Genomic DNA, 20,000 nt, shown 5'->3' on the forward strand with positions numbered 1-20,000 from the left:
TGTCCACGACCGTGGTGATGGTTGTGGCGGAGCTGCTGGTGGTGGTCATGGTATCCACGACCGTGGTGATGGTTGTGGTGGTATCGTCTGGTGTTGTCATGAAATCATTTTCCTGGGGTGTTTAAATTACCAATATTATACGTTGTGTGACGACTCGTGATCAAACTTTTGCTAATCAATGAATGTGTGCTAAAACTTTGATTTCAACCCCATTCAAGGCTGAACGACACCGATGGGATTGGCATTGCGTGATTGATTATAAATCGTCATGCCTTTTCATTCAATAATTCATTTCATTGTTCTCTTAACAGTTTCTCAAAATTCAAATATTTTGTTTATTAAGCTTTATTTTACTAGCGTGGATCCCAATGGTTCAATTGGTAGATCACTCGCTTCAAATGCAAAGGGATCGAGATCTATTCTGGGTGTTGTCAAGATCTTGTTCATTATTAGTGAGGACAGTGAGGGATGCCTGAAGCCTGGGATCGTGAAAATACTAACGAACAGGTGATCATGGAAATGATTCGGATGGAAACAATGGGGATTCCTTGTAAAGCGCTTTGGGCACGTTTAGTGGATATTGCGCTATAAAAAAGCTCAATAAGGCAAGCTCACTAATAAGTTGGACAACTCACATGGATTCCTGATGGCGACATATCCAATTTCATCGAATCATCAAAGATGGAAAGAAATCACAGAGAAATTGCACATCAAAAATTGTCTAAATGATTTTAGCACCAGATAGTTGAATAGCTACGGAAGAACTTCATCATTTCTCAAATGGCAATTGGAAGAAATTGTGTAGACATATCTAGGTCTATTAAACATAGTCTTATAAAAACTGTAAAAAAGACTTAAACCTGAGACTTCTTTAGAGTCTCAGAAATACTTTGGTTTTTATTTTTTGGGGGGGGGGGGGGGTGTTTTTGTTTTGTTTTGTTTTTTATGTTGTTGTTTTGTTTTTTTTTTGGTTCTTTTGTTTTTGGGGTTTTTTTTTTTTTTGTGGGGGGGGGGGGGGGGGTTGGTTGTTGTTGACAAAATGTCAGTCATCTAAAGTAGTCTTAAATTTAAGTCTCTTTGACATTTTTGTAGTCAATAAATCCATTGATATTTTATGTAGAAAAAGGTAGTTGTTTAAAATAATAAATAATGTTTTGTATGTGAATGTAGACCGTAAAATAGATTTTAAAAACGCCAATATCACCAATGGAATAGTTTTACAATGTCGTTTTCTTTGATTTGAGAATACTTCCTGAAATAATGTATCTACCTCACAACTTTAATTGTTGTCACTGCCAAGATAGAGACAAGCATACACATACAGATACATACAATAAATGTATTGGATTATTTCTGGGTACGCAGAGAGCAAGGTTACAGTTTTTCTACGGATCTTGTCGTATTGTCAAAACTTTGGACAGAATTTTGGCCAGAAAACGTTCACATCAAATAAAGATCATTTAAAATGAAATCATTTCGTGAAAACATCTGAGCCTTTAAATTCCTTCGAAATCTCAAGTTCGGTATTTTTTTTGTATCGGTGAGTCAAAACATTATAATCGATGGATATTTGAAATATTATAAGTTTTGTGACCAAATTGGATTTTTAAAAGAGCTTTTTGCCGGAGCGTGTTATTGTAGATACCAATAATCTGTCGTACTATGAAAAGACACATTTTTAAAATGTTTGGCCAGAAAACTTGTCCTTCAAATATCGATGTATTTAAATGACTCTCAATTGTCAAAAACTCTCAAACTCGATTTAAATGTCGAAGCCACAGATTCGAGTGTTTTTGATAAGACGAGGGTCATTTTAATCTATAGATATTTGAAGGACCAATTTTATGGCCAAATTGTAAGAAAAAAAGTGTTTTCTTCAGAGTACGGGATAATAATAGTTATGGTTGTATCGTAAACTTGGACCTGCCCACGTGTTAAACAACGGCTATAATAAATTTATGGAACTGCGGTCACTATTTTGCTATTAGTGCCAGGTGCACTGGGTTCATTGGGTCCAAAGGTTTGCACCTATCAGTCTACTGTACTCATGGAATGTCGAATGTCCCTGGAGACCGAATGTATTCCTTTTGATTTTGTGTTTGCTTTGGAATAACTTAACTTTATAAGTCCTACTTAAGAGATTACTTTTTTTTGGTCTCCTATATCCGTGTATATGGTATATTATGTGTATGACATTATATGTATGTATGTGTATAATACATATATAATATAATATATATATATGCGTGTGTGTGTATGTCTTTCTCTCTCTCTCTCTCTCTCTCTTTCTCTCTCTCTCTCTGTGTGTGTGTGTGTATGTGTGTGTGTGTGTGTGTGTGTGTGTGTGTGTGTGCGGGCACGCATTTTTCAGTTTGTGAATAAATGTTTAAGTCCGTTTGTAGAAGAAGAAGAAGAAGAAGAAGAGAAGAAGAAAAAAGAAGAAGAAGAAGAAGAAGAAGAAGAAGAAGAAGAAGAAGAAGAAGAAGAAGAAGAAGAAGAAGAAGAGAAGAAGAAGAAGAAGAAAGAAGAAGAAGAAGAAGAAGAAGAAGAAGAAGAAGAAGAAGAAGAAGAAGAAGAAGAAGAAGAAGAAGAAGAAGAAGAGAAGAAGAAGAAGAAGAAGAAGAAGAAGAAGAAGAAGAAGAAGAAGAAGAAGAAGAACAAGAAGCAGAAGAAGAAGAAGAAGAAGAAGAAGAAGAAGAAGAAGAAGAAGAAGAAGAAGAAGAAGAAGAAGAAGAAGAAGAAGAAGAAGAGCAACATCAACAACAGCAACAACAACAACAACAACAATAACAATGACATGAGTGTAATAGACTAGTAATATCAATTTATTCCACGGGTCTCATCCAATCTCCAAGTTGCTAATACTCTTCAACAGTCGTAACGTCACTTCCTTCCTAATGAGGCATGGTAACTTAGTAACACTGGCTCTAAACTATCGGAACAATGGCGGACGCCCGTATGAAATATTTCTCCGGCGAGCATAAAAGCGTATCCAGAGGAAAAAAAACTCCAGAAATTTGATCATGTTTTGACTTTTACACTTTCTGATCACAAGGCATATGAAAAGTTCTAGCCAGCATGAAGAATAAAAAGTAATGATTTTCTTTGATCAGAACCAAGATGGCCATCGTTGCCGGGCGGCGTGACATCAGACTACTGAATCCAATTTGGCTTCAATTTTCTTTCATTTTAATTCTTATTGTATTATTGTTCATGAGTAAGAAGTTAACGAGACAGAGAGCATGCGAGAGTATCGATATATAAGAAGTATCGTTGAAATAGAAAATCATAGGATGATGCCGACCTGCGGCGACAGTAAATTACGAAATCAGCATGAAGAGTCACAGTATCGATTTTATAATTGGTTTATCCGATGCCAATGGCGATGATTACTTACAAATTCTTCCACCTACAACATCCGCATGACCATTTCTACGTCTGCAACATAACGCCGTTCTTTCGAAAAAACACGTATTTAAAATTTTGACCAGAAAACTCGTCCTTCAAGTATCGATCGATTGAAACGATCCTCATCTTGTCAAAAACTATAAAACCTGTAACATTTAATACAGTATCAAAGTACCCGGATTGGGAGTTTTGGACAAGATGAGGATTATTTTAATAGATCGATATTTAAAGGACGATTATTTTTCGGCTAAAATTAATAAATACGTGTGTTTTTTTAACAGATCACAGACGCAGTTCTAGTTGATTAGTAGATACAAGTAAAAACGCGTTCGGCGAAGTTAAGTCGTGGTATCTTTTTTTTCTCTCTTTTTTTTTAAAGCTTGTACTCAGGTACGGTTTTTGCTTCGTAACCAAAAGGTACAGAGTTCAATCACCCGCCGCTGCGCTGTGTGGGCTTGAGCAAGTCACCTCGCCCTAGCTCACTTTGCGGCGCTACTCTGCGGCTGACGCCTGGGTTCTTCCAGTGTTCCCTTGGAATAAACCCTAAAGACAAATTTCCCCTTGGGGATGAATAAAGGGAATTTTATTTATTTATTTATTTATTTTTACTCATTTTAGTGGCACATCATCGGGAGAGTCCTTACTTTGAATATGTTAATAATGTTTCCGTGGGAATCAGGATGTGATTTTCCCAGAGACAGGAAATCCACACTAATATACCGCAACCATAACCTTCCTGAAGTCATGTCCTTATTCTTGATGCTTCACACACACACACAAACACACACACACACACACACACACACACACACACACACACACAGACGTCATCATAGGCCAACAAGTCAAAATCAAAATCATAAAAATGTGGGATTTTGTTAGTCGTGCTCAATGAGTGTATTGTCCTCTTAAATACAACTTTCTTTTGACTCCATTTCGTTGATTGACGTTGTTATATCTGTGGAAGTGAGTAGCCAACGTTATGTTATAGATAGTATGCAGATGACGTCACTCAGGCCTTTGTTATTGTTTTTGCCATCCGCGTTTGTGAGTTGTTCTCCTAAACCAGACTATAAAAGTTCATGGTTACACAGAGTTTGTGTGTTGGTCCGTTATACTTCCGGATGGCAATGTTGTGAACTTCTTAGCCAAGCGCATACTATCTATAGCCTGATACTGAAATCCAAAAGGAATGGCAGTTTGACGTCATTATTTGGTTTTTGCACCGCCTAGTGAGTTGTTAGTAGAGCTCATGGAAACAAGTTAATTCATTGGTTGAACTATAGATAGTATGCGCTTGGCTAAGAAGCTCATAACATTGCCATCCGGAAGTATAACGGACCAACACACAAAACTGTGTGTATCCATGAACGTTTATAGTCGGGTTAATACAGTTCAGTGAGCATTAGTCATAAACGCGGATGGCAAATAACAATAACAAATACCTGAGTGACGTCATCTTCGAACTATCTATTGGATACAACTCACGATTTGTTTTCTTTTGTGGCAAAAGACTGGCATTTTGACTTCATTTTTTCGTCAGTATCAGGCCATAACTTTACGAAGGCCACGGGCAGTGTCAGGCTATGATTTTACTAAGAGAGCAACGCCGAACCCACATTCGGAACGTTTTAATTAATAAACAACTGAACAAGTGTGTATGAAATGTGCCAGACAAAGAAAGAAAGAAAAATACAAGAAAAAAGAACATCTCAAAAATCCGCCGATTTCGACTGGGGATCGAACCTCAGACCTTCTGATTACAGTTCAGACGCGCTACCATTACACCACGGGCTGCCGATAGTTGGGACAATTTTAATACCTATATACTTTACAAGGGTACGCGTTTTGCCCATTAATAAACAGAAAAATAAGTTAAGTCTCTTGTCCAGCTTCTAAAAACAGAGAAATGTAGAAGCAGATAATTGTCTAATATAGAGGTCTGAAAAGATATGTTTGATACAGTGTCAATCAAAGCACCAAAGATACAATAAAATAGAAATCCCAAAATATATATCCGGCAAAGTTCTTACAAAATGTTTCTCATTAAAATTAAAACAATTACGCGAGACTGATATACCCCTATATACACTAAATGTGCTCAAAGCACTATCCAAGGGATCCTCAAACAGCAGCAATACTTGGACGTGTGTGATGAGACCCAACGCAAGTAAGGACCAGCAGAAATTGGGTAGCTGAATCTGTAAGATCTGGTGGGAGGTACTTTACAATAGACTGGGTCCAAACGAAAGGATAGCAAGAATGTGTTGTTGTCCCTTTCACGATTTAGAAACGGGGATAAACTCCGGCTCCGGGGGTGTAATCGCTCTGAATGAATTACTTTACGTAAAGTTACGGGGATGGAAGAGGATACGCTGGGACAAACATTTCACGAACGATTTCCGTTACCTAAAATATGGGCACCAGTTTGCATGTAATCGATTATAAAATAAACACCCTTTAGAGTTAATTCAGCGTCTTCGATTTCCGTCTGATTATTATTATCTTAATGTCTTTTCATCCTATCAAATTGCTTTGAGTCAAATAGGCAGACCTGCGATTACAACATAATTTAATGTCCGTAAATGCAACTTGAGCTTGGAATCGTTGCAGCCAATTCTAACAATTATATTACCGCCATGAAGTAAATTATGGCTCGATACTCAATAGCAGAATATTGATTTTATGTTTGATCTCGCCCAGCTTTATTAATGCAACAGGCAATGACTTCCTATAGGTCCTTAAATCTCATTCGGTATTTATAGAGAATCAAAAGCATAATATTGCTACGATCGCATTTCATCAAGGAAGGAAATAATTGACTTTCCATAAAATCTATACCGCTATTCTCTGATATCTCAAATATGTGACCAATCTTCTTAAAACGGTGATATGTCTGATTGAATCAGGTGCTTGTTTGTTTTTGTTTTTGGGTGTTTAACGGCGCTTTCGACACTATTTAGGTCATTTAAGCGCCCGGAATCAGGTGCGAAGGATTAATTGAAAGTTAAAGTGACCAGAAATAAATGAACGCTTTATTTTTCGCAGTTTTAGTTAGTCCTTCAGAGTCATTAATCCTAAGGAGGTGGAGTTTATCCGAGTGAATAGGACAACATCAATTGCTTGCTACCCTTTGGATAGAACGCTGGTCTATCACAAAGGACGTCCCGCCATATCTAACAGACCCAGCTACCCAATCACTGCCGAGTGAAAAGTGGGGGTCAGAAAAAAAATCTCGACGTCATCACCTAGGATCGAACTAGGTCTTTTTGCGTGTGAGACGAGTGCTCTAACAACTGATCTATCAGGATTGCCATACGTCTCATATTCGTGTAATGAGATGAGATGTAAGGACCTAAAGGAAGTAATTGCCTGTATTTATAAAATTCCAACATCAACCATCTCCGTATTGTAACATTCTACGGCAGAATAACATTAAACATTCAACAAATATTGAATTCAATCCAGATACTTGATGTTGTTGAATTGAATTGAACTGAATAAAAATTAGACACACATACTTTTGCATGTTTATACAAGTCTGATTATCAAAAATCAAAAAGCCCTTGTTGGCTTTTCACCGACATGAGAATTTATTAATGTAAATTTGATACGATTACTATATAATTATAAATATTTTGCCGTACTCTGGAAAACCCCATATCAAAAACTTTGGCCAGAAAACACGTCCTTCAAATATCGATCGCTTTAAATGACCCTCATCTTGGCAAAAAATCTCAAACCTGGGACTTCGCGAAGTACATTGGCTCTTTTAGGAGACACTACAGTGCAGGCAAAATTGATGAGAAATGAGAAAATATACTATATCTAAATATCTCTCTCTCTCTCTCTCTCTCTCTCTCTCTCTCTCTCTCGCTCTCTCTTTATATATATATATATATATATATATATGTATATATATATATATATATATATATATATATGTATTAATACCGGATAGGGAGACTTTTGGTACCCCTATTAGTTCATTTTACAGTACTTTACCAATAGGGAGACCAAAATCCGGTCCCCTATTGATTTGACCTCTAGCACATTCACTTTTCTATTTTTAGTTTAAAGTTGTCAACCCAACCGTCAAGGATATATAATTGTAAATCATAGTATTGAAGTTATTTGTTAAACACCACAGTAAGAAGAGTTATGCCTAAATTTTCACGTTGGTCAATAAGGTGACCGCCTGAAAAAAGTACAATAGGGGTACCAGTGTTTTCATCGATATATTTCAATAGTGAGGCAATATATCTTTCCGAAATTTTCTCTAAAATTCTAGAGCATTATATGGATTTTTATAGTAATGAAAACCTAATATAAAATTGTGTGAAAGTTGATGAACTGAGGAATGAACAAGATATACGAATTATAATCTATTTTTAGAAACAGATTTATCGAATCTTGGTCCGGATTCTTATCTTGGTGACAAGAGACAAGCAAACATAGTAACTCTTTTTTTCGTGAAACGTATGTTTAGTCAATTTCGCGCATAAAGAGGCACTCGGCACTCACTCACTCCGCAAGTCAGTAGTAGGTAGGTGGTTATCAGTTATCAGCTTTAATTCTTAGTCAAACGCTTCATCAAACCCATTATTGAGTAGCATGTTGATGCCTGATGCCAGTTGAAGCCATCTCGACGTCGTGAAATGGAGCATCTTCTGTCATAGCAGTAGAATCGTCAGATGCCGCATTTAAATCCTCCATTCCAGGCGTTGCTGTTGCCATATCGATCTTCGAAATGATTTGGTCTAGACGTCAAGTTGACCCGTTCTATGTCTGAAGAGATTTTAAAGTGCAATACCTAACATTATATCTTGATCTACAAAAGAGTCTTTTTAAATGAACCGCTGTGTTTCTATATTTTTCAAGAACCAATGATTATCTGATAACCACTGACAATTGACTTGCGGAGAGAGTGGCCGACGGACGTCCTCTCTATAGCCGCAAGTATTTTTTCGTCACTTGTTGAGTTCCAAACTAGACGTCTATGGCATCGTGGGGTAAATTGATGCTGGAGGCATCATTGAAGAGACACCGAGATAATTTAAATGGTAAGTTATTGGCCATTCTTATTACATCACTGTTGATTTAAGATTTTCAATAGGGTAGACATCACAATCACACACACACCGATTGATGATTGTCACTTGTCAGTCAGTCATTTGGAAGTGGAGTCAGATAATTCGGGAACTTCTGTAGACTGTAGATTCACACTAGTGAGTAAGATCTGTCGTTTACTACTACTACTACTACTACTACCACTACTACTTTTAGTTTTAGCTTTATCCAACTCAACACTTCTCGTGTTTATTTTATTTTGGCAAAACTAGAATGGATTTTTGAAAAGAATATAAAATAATTTAAACTTAAACCTGTCTTTGCATCTTGCTTTATGCATACAGTATGCCATATCACAGCCATCACAAAATCATAGTTTAATGTTGAGAATATGCTATTTCTTTTGTAACTTCAGATCAGAGAGATTTGAGCTTTAAAAATCCTGAAAAATGTCTTGCTGTCAATCCAGACAACCCTTTTGATGTGATCTATGATGTTAATGGTAAGAATGTAATTTGATGAGGAAATGAATAACATTTAGGTACACATAGTTTGCTTTTTTTTTTTTTTTTTTTTGAGTCATGATGTGTAATACTATTACAGTCCACTCCGGATAATTGCAACTCGTTTAATCGCAACTTTCGGTTAATCACAATATTTCCTAAGCAATGGAAATAATTCTATATAAAAGTCACTGGTTAATTGCAACAAACTTCGGTTTTTTAAAAAGTGGTAAATTCAAGAAATCAAACAGTATATCATGATTAAATTTCATCATGGATGAAATCGTGACAGGTTGAAGAATCGAGAGTGAGCAGGATTTAATGCTACAGTAGTGTGTCACCACTCTGTTAGAGTCGAAAGAGGGCGGGGCTCTGCAGTATGGGTTTGTGACGTCATCGGTGGCCATTAAATAGAAGAGGGGTGGGGCTGGTCATAATCTTGACAACAGGTTATAAATGACAGTTATAAAGAGAGACTGAGCGATATCCTTTGTTTTAGGATTAACAACTGTGCATTGTGACCAACGAGTTTGGTGAGAGCTTATTGTCTCTCATTAAGGCTAATCTCTTTAACTCTGACAAATGTTGAATTGTTGAGAAAAAAGATTGAAACTTCTTCAATCTGAATAAGATATCGGCTTGCTTCATAGCTGCTTTTGGTTGACAAATCTACACGGGGCTGCCATATGGTTTTTGTTTCAATCAAATTGCTCTGTATGTGGTGGACTAAGAATATTATTTACTGGTTTGAGTTGACAATAAATGTGTAAAATGTTGAAATAGTGGACAGGAAACTGAATTTCGGTTAATCCCAACATTTTCGATGATCCCAAGGTATTGCGATTATCCTAAGTGGACTGTACCTGAATCTTGAACGAAAAACTATCATATGGATATGATTATAGACAGATTGGTTTCTGGAATTATATTTCCGTCCTCCCTTGCCAACTCTGACGTTCTTGAAATTTAAAAGAAAATAGCCAGAAGGTTTCGGACTTAATTTTCTTTTTTTTTCCAAAGGACAATAGTCATAAGGTAAATAATTTTTAAAAAATCCTTTTACAGCACAAGATGGCATGATTTTTTGTTTAAGAGTTTAGAGAAAAACTTGCACATGATAGTCTTCAGCTTTTTTTTTTGTTGTTTTTATTTTCTATATAGACTCCAACTCAGAGCCTGAAAGTGATGCAGAACAAAGTTCCATATCACATGATTCATTTGTGGTAAGTATGTACATTAAAATAAAATCATAACATTTGTATAGCGTTTATCCACAGTTGGCACCATGCTCAAAATGCTTCACATCAACATATTTTGTGGTGGACAAAACACATTTGCCACAAAAGATGAGACCTGCAGTCTGTTAGGCGCAATACAATATTTCAGGACAAGGACAACACTGTTTTACACCAGTGAGATCTCCTAGTTTTTTGTTGTTAAAAATTTTTCTTTGCAGTGGACTTCGCCAACAATAACACTATTTTAAACCTTCCTCGTTATATTTTGAAGTGATATTCATTGATGAGCCATTCACATTTGAAGTCGTTTGTTTTTTTATTTGACAAAATGTGAAAATGATGCGTTTCAGGAAAAATTAAAATAGCTTCTGTTGGGATTATACTTTTGATCTCGCATTTTGTCCAAATTCTCTTGCATCGTAATGTTTATCAACTTTTTTTGTTAACTATATTGCAGTTGCAAGGTTAGGAAGTTCATATTGTTGCAATGACAACCGTTTATATGTCCAGAATCGTAGTGATATAAAAATTGTTTTGTAGTTGTTGGTCCTGGTGTAGGATTTAAAGAGTTGGTTAAAAACGGTTTACTGAAACCCTGGTTGGTGTATCTATATTTATCCAAGCACAGTTGAACATATTAAATACTTAGACAATATGTCTGCCTTTCTCAACTCTTTTTTATTATACTTGCATTATTAACCAGCTAATTGTTTAGTTGGATTATTAAACAATGGCTCTTCATGTTTATTGTCAACATGAATAAATTGATTGATCTGTCATCTTTTCCACAAAATATACAGGGTCCCGATTTTGTTGCTGACTCCGAGTCTGATTCCTCTACGTACTCTGTGAGGTACCCAATGCTGAGTACATCATTGTCTTTGGAACCTAGTGCTCATTCCCCAACTCAGTCAGAGCCTCATCCACAACTATCACAGACTGAACCTCGTTGCCAGTCTGGGACCCAGGTTCAACCCGAATGCTATACACTTGCAAACCAACGTGTTACGTGCAATGGTGAGTCATTTTTTTTGTCATTCTTCTCCTTTGATATTTGTGGGATCAATTTTAATTTACCCATTCCTTTTAAAAGAAAACTTCCACCCCTCCATGGTGCTGCATTTGTGTTATTGCATTTTTTTTTCTGTTTTGGCAGTGCTGCGTCGCAAAATACGCTACCATTTACATAACAAGCACAAATCCAAATTTGATAGGGTGGACATCTTAGAATCTGAAACCCCAATGTGTGAGTGATATCAGTGAAACCAGCCATAAAAATGTTCATGTTTATTTTATTGGGGTTTTTTTTTGTCTGTAATAGACTTAAATTGCTTGTATTGTAAGTGTTAAAATGGTTTTTTTGTTACAACCCATCTATATATTAAAACTGTTTCTTTGTATTTCTATGATGCTTAAGGCTTTTTTTTCACAGACCAGCTGGAAACTTAACGAGAATCAGAGTAGATAACATTTTTATTAATCTTGCAACCTAAACAGTATATGATGATTGGGAGCATTTAAAGAAAAGCACATTTTCTTTTTAATTTGTCGGTACTAAAATTATACTTTGATAATGCCTGCTGTGCTACAAACCCTTTTGACTTCCAGGTTCAATATTTTTCTTTATTCTAAAATTCTTGGGTTTCCTTTCAATGACAACTGAGATCATTAAAATTCAGCTCACAACATGATGTGTGTAGATTTGATGAAAACATATTTTCGAGTTGAGAAGCAGTGTTCACGAACTTGCTGATCGTTTTTACTAGCATTTATTTTCCTAACTTACCTGTATCAATTAACAAAGGCAAGACTCAAATATTTTCTATCTGAACAGTGTGTTTGTTATTGAAATATTTCCGGCATATACATGTCATATTTCATTCCCACAAAATATAAATCAGGATTAAGTTGTCTGGGCATCAGCATCGTTCAGGCAGTTGGGGGGAAGTCTTTAAGGAATTAATGAAGCCGATGCTCAACCGGTCTGGAGGACGTTTGATTGATGTCGGCTGTTTGTTCTGCCAGCCGGTGATGTTTTCTCACTCCTCAATGACAAAGAAAGTCATTGTTATGACTATGAACTATAGTCTATTATTACTTTTGTTACTATATTAATTGTTACTTATAGCCGCTACTGTTATTATTATTATTATTATTATTATTATTATTATTATTATTATTATTATTATTATTATTATTATTATTATTATTATTATGATATTGCCTTCATTGCATTCTATTACTATTATTGATATAATTAATTTCTGATTGTTGTAAATAATTTATGTGAATTGAATTTTGTCGATTGGCCAAGGGCCTACAATAAACTTAAATGAAATGTTAGTCTTTGGATAGGACTTGGGTCTATTCTTGATTGCTTTTCCGCCTGGGTCGAGTGAAGCATTTGGAGTAAATTTTGTTGCTCAACGTAAAAAACATGACGCTTACCATTCCGCTGATACTGATACCTCCAAGGGGTGGTTGGGGAAAAACCTAAAATTCTTTTGACATTCTGTCTGATTTTTCGCTGAAACAACAAAGGACAATCTATGTATTCAGATGAGACTTCAATGTGTTACTATTCCGATTTATGTTCATATTTTGATTATAATGAAGAGGGAACCCTGAACCCAGTGAAGTGGGTGGATTGATCTATTTATTTCTATTTCAAAACAAAAATATGGCGTCTTTTCACTGGATTTGTTATGTGGCAGAGGTCTCCACAAATCTAACATACCTCTTCCAAAGGAATAGATGGTAGAAAAGTATATAACAAGAAGGAATTATGACAGTTACTTGTCCAGGCCTTAAATATTTGGAATGCTATTCCTCTCTATCGCTGTCATGTAGCTGATGTGCATATGATCTGTCTATTGATTTATTTTCATAGTTCATAGCATGATGTGCTTTATTTTCTTCTTTTTTTTCCAGAGAAATACAAAAAGCCAAGGAGACCCTGTCCATACTGTGGACAGTTGCAAACAAAACTCTCAAGGCATTTGATGAGGAAACACAAAGATGAGACAGAAGTTACAGAGGCCATGAAACAGCCTGTAAAGGAAAGGGATAGAACAATGGATTATCTCAAGAAAAAGGGCATTTTTTATTCAAACACTAGAAACAATTCAATAGTTATGCGTGAGAGAGCACAAGGGTCACATGAAGTTGTTATGTGTGCTGGCTGTAAGGGGTTTTACTCTGGACGAAGGGTTTATGAACACAAAAAGAAATGTAGTACTGAGCATGCTCTGTGTACTGGGGTTGTAAAATTTTATCCCGTGGCTCCCAATACAAGTAAAGAAATAAAGGAGAATATTCTTGACAAATTTCGGAATGATGAAGTGGGAAATTTGTGTCGATCAGACAAAGCTATAGTATTGTTAGGAACAAAATTGTGGAGTAAAAGTTCAAAGAAGGAGAGAAAAGTTATAATGAGTGATTTACGCATCTTAGGAAATTTGATTTTAAAAACTAGGAAGAGAACGAATCAACCTTCTTTCTCTGGAGAGGACGTGGTGAAGCTTTTGTAACTTTAATGAAATATCGCAAACCATTTCTGAAATGACTTTGAAAGAGGATGGGACATTGAAAGCAGGCTTGAAGCTTTCAATTGGATTTATATTGAAAAAGTTAATTAATTTCTTAAAAGGGGAATATATAATGCAAAACAAAATGGAAGAATCCGCAGAGATAGATTTGTTCAAAGCTGTCCTGGATTATAATTGGGATAGTATTTTTTTTACAGCCAGAGTTCAATGTGAAGCAAAGAGAACAAATTTGAGAAAACCCAAAGAGATGCCATTAGAGAATGATATAAAGAAGCTACGGCAATTTATTACTGAAGAGATGGTCCGTATTTGTGAGGATGATTATCAATTATTTGATTCACATATGTTTGTTAGGCTTCGCAATGTCATCGTAGCTAGGCTTACAATGTTTAATGCGAGGAGAGGCGGAGAACCCGCAAGGATGTTGTTAAAAGACTGGAATGATGCAGATTCAGGTGTATGGGTTGATCCCCAGCTTGTACAACATGTCACTGATCCTCTGGAAAAAGCGTTACTTGAGAAGTATAAGCTGGCCTATCAGTCTGGAAAGGGAAGCAAGATGTTGGTCCCTGTGTTGATACCCAATGACACAATTCAGCCTTTAAGGAAACTTGCACAGGAGCGTAAAGCTGTTGATATTTCAGACAACCCATTTCTTTTTCCAAATACAGGAATATCCAAAGATCATGTAAGTGGTTACATTGCCATCAAATATGTCACTTCCTTAGTAAAGGATTTAGAGAAACCCCAGTTGTTAATAGCTGATAAATTCAGGCACCGAGCTTCGACATTATTTGCCTTACTTGATGTCCCACAACACGAGAGAGATGTCTTCTATCGACATATGGGACACAGTGAATCAATCAATCAAAACATTTATCAGTGTCCACTTGCAATACGAGAAATAACAGAAGTTGGTCATTTTTTGGGTCAAATTGATAACTCAGCATCGGTCACTGGGGAAGGAAATTGTAACATTGAAACAAATGACTCTGTAGTGAATAGAGACTCAAATGCAAATTTTGGAACATCCATAGTAACAGCTGCAAATCAAGAAGAAATATTTGATGGTGAAGCAGGAGTGCCAAATCAGCTTACGTGTTCTTCAAAACAAACTGAACCCAAGAGGAATTCAAGCAAAAATCGGAGATACATGTCATGGTCAGATGAGGATACAGATAGAGTCAAGTCATATTTTAAAAACTTTGTCGAAGATGTTTCAGCACATGGTTCAAGGGGATCATTACCTAGAAAGTCTGAAATTATTCTGTTCTTAAAACACCACAGGGTATTTTCACAAAAAGGAATCCTGAAGGTACACTAATTAGTTTGGTGAAGACAAAGATTTTTAATGAAAGAAATAAATATAGAAGGGAAAGAGCGTTTCAATCGGTGTAATGACAATCATGAATTTGATTTGTATTACATTCATTGTATTGTATAGTGTTATTGACATATTTTGGGGGTTTACAAAAACGTTTTATCTTTATATAGTACAATCTGTTCATCATTGCAATATCCTTTTTTATATTATATGAACATTCATTTGCTCAGCTTGAGAGACAAATGCTTTGTAGAACCATAGCTGCCAACCGTTCTGTTAAAAACGGATTTGTTCCGTATTTGACTTCCTGAGTCCGTAAGTGCTTATTTTTAGTTCAAAATCCGTATTTTGTAATTTTTGACTAATTTGTGGTAAAAAAGCCATGTGAGCCTAATGAATTATTATTATTGATCCATTATTATTACTATTACTACTACTACTATTGTTGTTATTATTATTATCATTATTATTGGTGTCCAGTGAGAGCATAATCTCCATTTGTGTAGCTCTTTAATTTGAATTATGCCTCTAACATAAATGATTTTCAACAATTAAAAAAGTTCCATTCGTTTATATGACGCCTGTATTTTACTCAAACCTTTCATAATGTATTGGAGATTTGCATAGGATATGGATGTTAGCCTCGATATACTTTGAATATTCTAAGACAGTATTGATACTTTCACTATTTGTTACAAATATTATTTTAATTAAGAATAAAATTAAATCCACCTTTTTGATTGGAAGGTATTCAATAAGAAAATCAATTGCTTATATTGATTAAAGATGACAATGATTATTTCCCTTTATTAATTTATGAAATATATAAATTTAATCCCTTTAAAAACATCTTCATCTGATTTTAATTTTTTTTTTTTCAAGCAAGCTTTTGTAACGGTTTAGGTTCAAGAAAAATAAGTATACTCCATTTTTAGGTGTGTTTATCTTGTCAAAGTAAAGAAGTAGGAATTCTCTAATATTTAGAGGTGCATTTTACTATAACTACTATTATAGTATACTACTTAAAGACCATTATGTTGCATGAAAGAAAACATATATGCAATCGTCTACTTTTTATCTGAACTCACCTAATTTTTACCCCAAAACGCCCTCTCAAGTGATGTACCAGGTTGGTAGTTATGCATTTCTAACCATCTTAAGTTATTTCATTTATTTTACAATCGTGCTTCTTGTGTATTGGTCCTTATCAAAGTTGAGGCAGTTGAATTCTTTCTTTATATTGTCCGTTCTGAATTTTGATCTCATTGTGGAAAGCTCCCATAGCGGGCAGGGAGGTACACACTGTGTCTTCTATCCCCTTATATCTGTTTTCCAACATGCTTTCAGTCTTTGTCTTGGAATGAGATTACTTGTTTTTTTCCTGGCCCTCGCCGGAGTCCTAGCTGGGAGGGAAGCAGTCAAATGCATATTTATTGTTTTGGGAGATGATATTTTTTTCCTTGTAAATCATCTCTCTGTTATGTATTATTACTATATTTGTTATTTTTTAATGTATAATGTAAGCATTTGAGTGTGTTCCTCTTTGTTGGATTTTGTTCTTGTGTCCGGATAAGACTTATAGGTGATCTCAAACTTAGTACATTGGTGATACGCTCTTGGAATCTACATCTGATCCCTATTTGTTCCCAGTTCCCCTATGTCTTACTTTCTCTTGGATGCTTCAACTGTAATTCTAGAACTTTTTACTATCCAATTTTCTTCCTTTTTACTGGCGCTGATATAACCTAAATGTGTTGCAAGCGCCGTAAAACCCTTAAAAACAAAACAACAATCATTGTGGAAAGTGTCATTTTAACGATTCAAATGTGCTGGTACTAAACCCGATAATTGAGCAACATTTGGACTAGCCTCTGTCATCTCAAACTTGTTAGTGTTAGTAATAGTAATTAAAAAGGCTGACTTTTATATGTTGCGATTCGATGAAGGGGGGGGGGGGGGGGGGGGGGGCTTCGGCGCACATCGCCCCTCATCCCGGGCAAAATGAGCGTTCCTTATTTTATTTTTGAAAAGTTGGCAGCTATGTAGAACTATCTGAAAGAATCAGATATGGCAGAATAAAAAGTCTTTCTACTAACCCTAACTTAATTGGCCAATGTAGCTTTATGTTCAGCATTTTCTAGATACCTAATGTAAAATTTCACTATTCTTTTTATGATAGTTTTAAGAGTTGCAATCTTTAGAGGTGACTGTCAAGAAATGACACCTCTGTGCATTTAATTTCATTCTTTCTTTATCCCCTCATCCTTAATCAGAATAATAATAATTAATAATGAAAAAAAATGCAGCAACGACAGCTTAGAACGGCATAAAGTGCTTAAGAATTATTTTTTTTGCATTAAACTTTATTCAAACGATTTTCAACACTTTTGCTTCACAGTTTATGCTTTTTAACAAATGCAATTAAGCAACTTACCAGCAACAACATATTGGTTTGTTATCATTTGAGGGTTTTATCAGTAAAACTGTTTCTATCCTTTTATGTTGCACTGTACACATAGCAAACTTCATGCTTTTATTTGGTGACCAAAGACTTATGTGATACAGTGGATGAATGTTTGTGATGGCTTTTGGAACTGAAATAAACCTGCAATATGATTTGTAGACTTCTATCGTTATGTATCATTTTTCGGTCAAATGTAAATGTAATTTTACACGAGCTTGATGTATCATAAAACCCACAATGAGCTCAACGTGCAGCTGGTAGTAGATTTATATGGACACGAACAACGTTGTTACAATTCAGTAACGTACTCCAATTAACACAAGTGAGACTGTAAATGAGACTTTTACAATGACTCTGCATCGCCACAAATATGGATTCGAACCCTGGCAACTCGGGCATCAGACGAACTGTCTACCACGAAACCAAAGCAAGCATTGTGCAAGTTAAAGTGAATGAGATGTTGATTGAAGCCGTTCATTGTGTCCATCAGATCTGCTGTCCTATCCATCCAACTCCATTCACTCACTGGGTGGGGTTCCCGACTTCCCATAATGGGCAGGGACGTACTCGTTGCGTCTTCTATCCCCCTATGTCTGTTTTCCAACTTGTTTTCTGTCTTTGTCTCGGGATGGGATGGGATTACTTGGTTTTGTCCAGGACCTGGCTGGGAGGGAAACAGTCAAATGTATAGTTCGAGTTTTGGGAGATTATATTTTTCCCTTGTAAATCATCTGTCTGTTATGCTCTTTATTGTTTTGTTTACATATTATTTATGCTTTGTAAACATTTGAGTGTATCCCTCTTTGTTGGGACCTGTGCTTGTGTCTGAATGAGACGTTTAGGTGATCTCAAACTAAGTACTTTGATAGTGGGCTCTTGGAATCTACTGTTTCCTATTTGAAACAAATCCCCTTTGCCTTACTTTTTCTTGGGTGCTCTAATTGTAGTTCCAGAACTTTTTACTATCCCATTTTCTTCCTTTTTACTGGCGCTGATATGACCTTAATGTGTTGCAAGCGCCGTAAAACCCTTACAAACAAAACAAAACAAACCAAGTCCATTCAGTGGTATACAACAACAACAAATAAACTCCTCTGCCTGGTCCCTTCTATCTCTGATCTTAACCTGGGTCGTCAGGTTTCTAAAGGGGTCGGGGACTGCAAAAACAATGGCGCACGGAGCAACTGGGAATATTTTTTGCCGTGTTTGAGTCCCAGGTTATTTCCCTGAGCGCCCCTTCTGAGGGATGGACCTTCCCAGGAGTTAGTAAATGCGTTGCTCGGCCACTTCACTCTACGCACACTGGGATAAGCTTCGACACTATGGCCATGAAGCTCTTAATCTTAAGGACTTACTTTATTTTAGACAATTTGGTGGTAGCTCACTTGAAAATGCACTCTTAGGTATACACATATATAAACATATACTGGGCTCCCTAAAAGGGTTTTTTAATGTGGTCTCCCTAAAAACATGTTTTTACCAAATGTCTCCTTAAAGCTACAGAAACACTTAGTAAAACATTAGGGGGACCGAGTAATTTTCTATATACCATTGTGATCATCAAGCATCAGAATTGTGTTCATAAATCATTGTAGGGAATCAAACTATACTCATTTGAACAAAGATTGAACAGTTTAATCAATTTGAACAAGACATATGCTTGGTCCTCCAATTGGTGCATTTCACAGTGGTCACCTTAATAGTGGATTGATACTTGTATATATATATATATATATATATATATATTTATTTATATATATATGTATATATATATATATATATATATATATATATATATATATATATATATATATATATCAATCTATCTATCTAACTACCTCTTTCTCTCTCTGTGTGCGTGTATATGTGTGTGTTATTGTGTGTGTGTGTGTGTGTGTGTGTGTGTGTGAGTGTTACGTCCACTAGCTAAATATGACTGTTCCTTTCATCTTGTCTGCGTGTTAAGTCTGTCTCCTAAATAAGGCCGAGGGACAAAAAGTTGCTTATTTTGTATGGTTTCAATTTAAGAGAGTCGTCGTTTTTCGTTATATTCACTCTTTACTGGCTTACTTGGTTATAATAAATAGACAAATAAAATTCCTTTTGTTCGCCCCCTAGGAGAACTTTGTTTTTATGTTCTATTCCATCGGAAGACCGGAATAACCCAGGCGCCGGCCGCAGTGCAACGCCCCAACACGGAAAGTCGTAGTCGAACTAGATACCTTTCGGGGACGGAGCAAAAGACCGTGCGGCTGAGACACGCAGCCCCCAAGGAATAAATAATTACGTAAGGCTCACTTTGCGCTGCGGAATTTTGGTTGAAGCCTGGTTTATCTCGATCAGGTTATTGTTTTCCTCTTTTTCGATAGCGTATCATTTGCTTATCGTGTTTATTACCAATTTGATTTCTCTTTGCGATCCATGCTATTCTTCGACGATAGCAGC

At 36.0% G+C, this 20,000-nt stretch overlaps 4 protein-coding genes across 4 annotated transcripts in view; 2 read left to right on the forward strand and 2 right to left on the reverse strand.

The window, feature by feature from the left end:
• LOC144963338 (uncharacterized) overlaps positions 1-4,094 on the forward strand; it is a 95,064-nt gene extending 90,970 nt beyond the window's left edge. Inside the window, exons 3-4 of the mRNA XM_078897317.1 lie at positions 1-50; positions 4,027-4,094. The exon at positions 1-50 is cut by the window's left edge and continues 93 nt beyond it. Of these exons, the coding sequence (XP_078753443.1) occupies positions 1-50; positions 4,027-4,094 (118 nt within the window). The remainder of the gene's footprint in view (positions 51-4,026) is intronic.
• The window catches only part of LOC144970012 (cap-specific mRNA (nucleoside-2'-O-)-methyltransferase 1-like), a 425,811-nt gene that overhangs the window by 366,756 nt on the left and 39,055 nt on the right, over positions 1-20,000 (reverse strand). The window lies entirely within an intron of this gene.
• Positions 1-20,000, reverse strand: part of LOC144970019 (muscarinic acetylcholine receptor M5-like) — a 286,770-nt gene that overhangs the window by 205,280 nt on the left and 61,490 nt on the right. The gene's annotated exons all lie outside the window — the stretch shown is intronic.
• Positions 7,944-20,000, forward strand: part of LOC144963408 (uncharacterized) — an 85,044-nt gene continuing 72,987 nt past the window's right edge. Inside the window, exons 1-4 of the mRNA XM_078897444.1 lie at positions 7,944-8,471; positions 8,894-8,980; positions 10,143-10,204; positions 11,020-11,332. Of these exons, the coding sequence (XP_078753570.1) occupies positions 8,408-8,471; positions 8,894-8,980; positions 10,143-10,204; positions 11,020-11,332 (526 nt within the window). The 5' untranslated portion in view covers positions 7,944-8,407. The remainder of the gene's footprint in view (positions 8,472-8,893; positions 8,981-10,142; positions 10,205-11,019; positions 11,333-20,000) is intronic.

Source organism: Berghia stephanieae, chromosome 1 (genome assembly GCF_034508935.2).
Source record: "Berghia stephanieae isolate SIO BIC M18660-M18661 chromosome 1, UCSD_Bste_1.3, whole genome shotgun sequence".
In the NCBI taxonomy this organism is placed as follows: domain Eukaryota; kingdom Metazoa; phylum Mollusca; class Gastropoda; order Nudibranchia; family Aeolidiidae; genus Berghia; species Berghia stephanieae.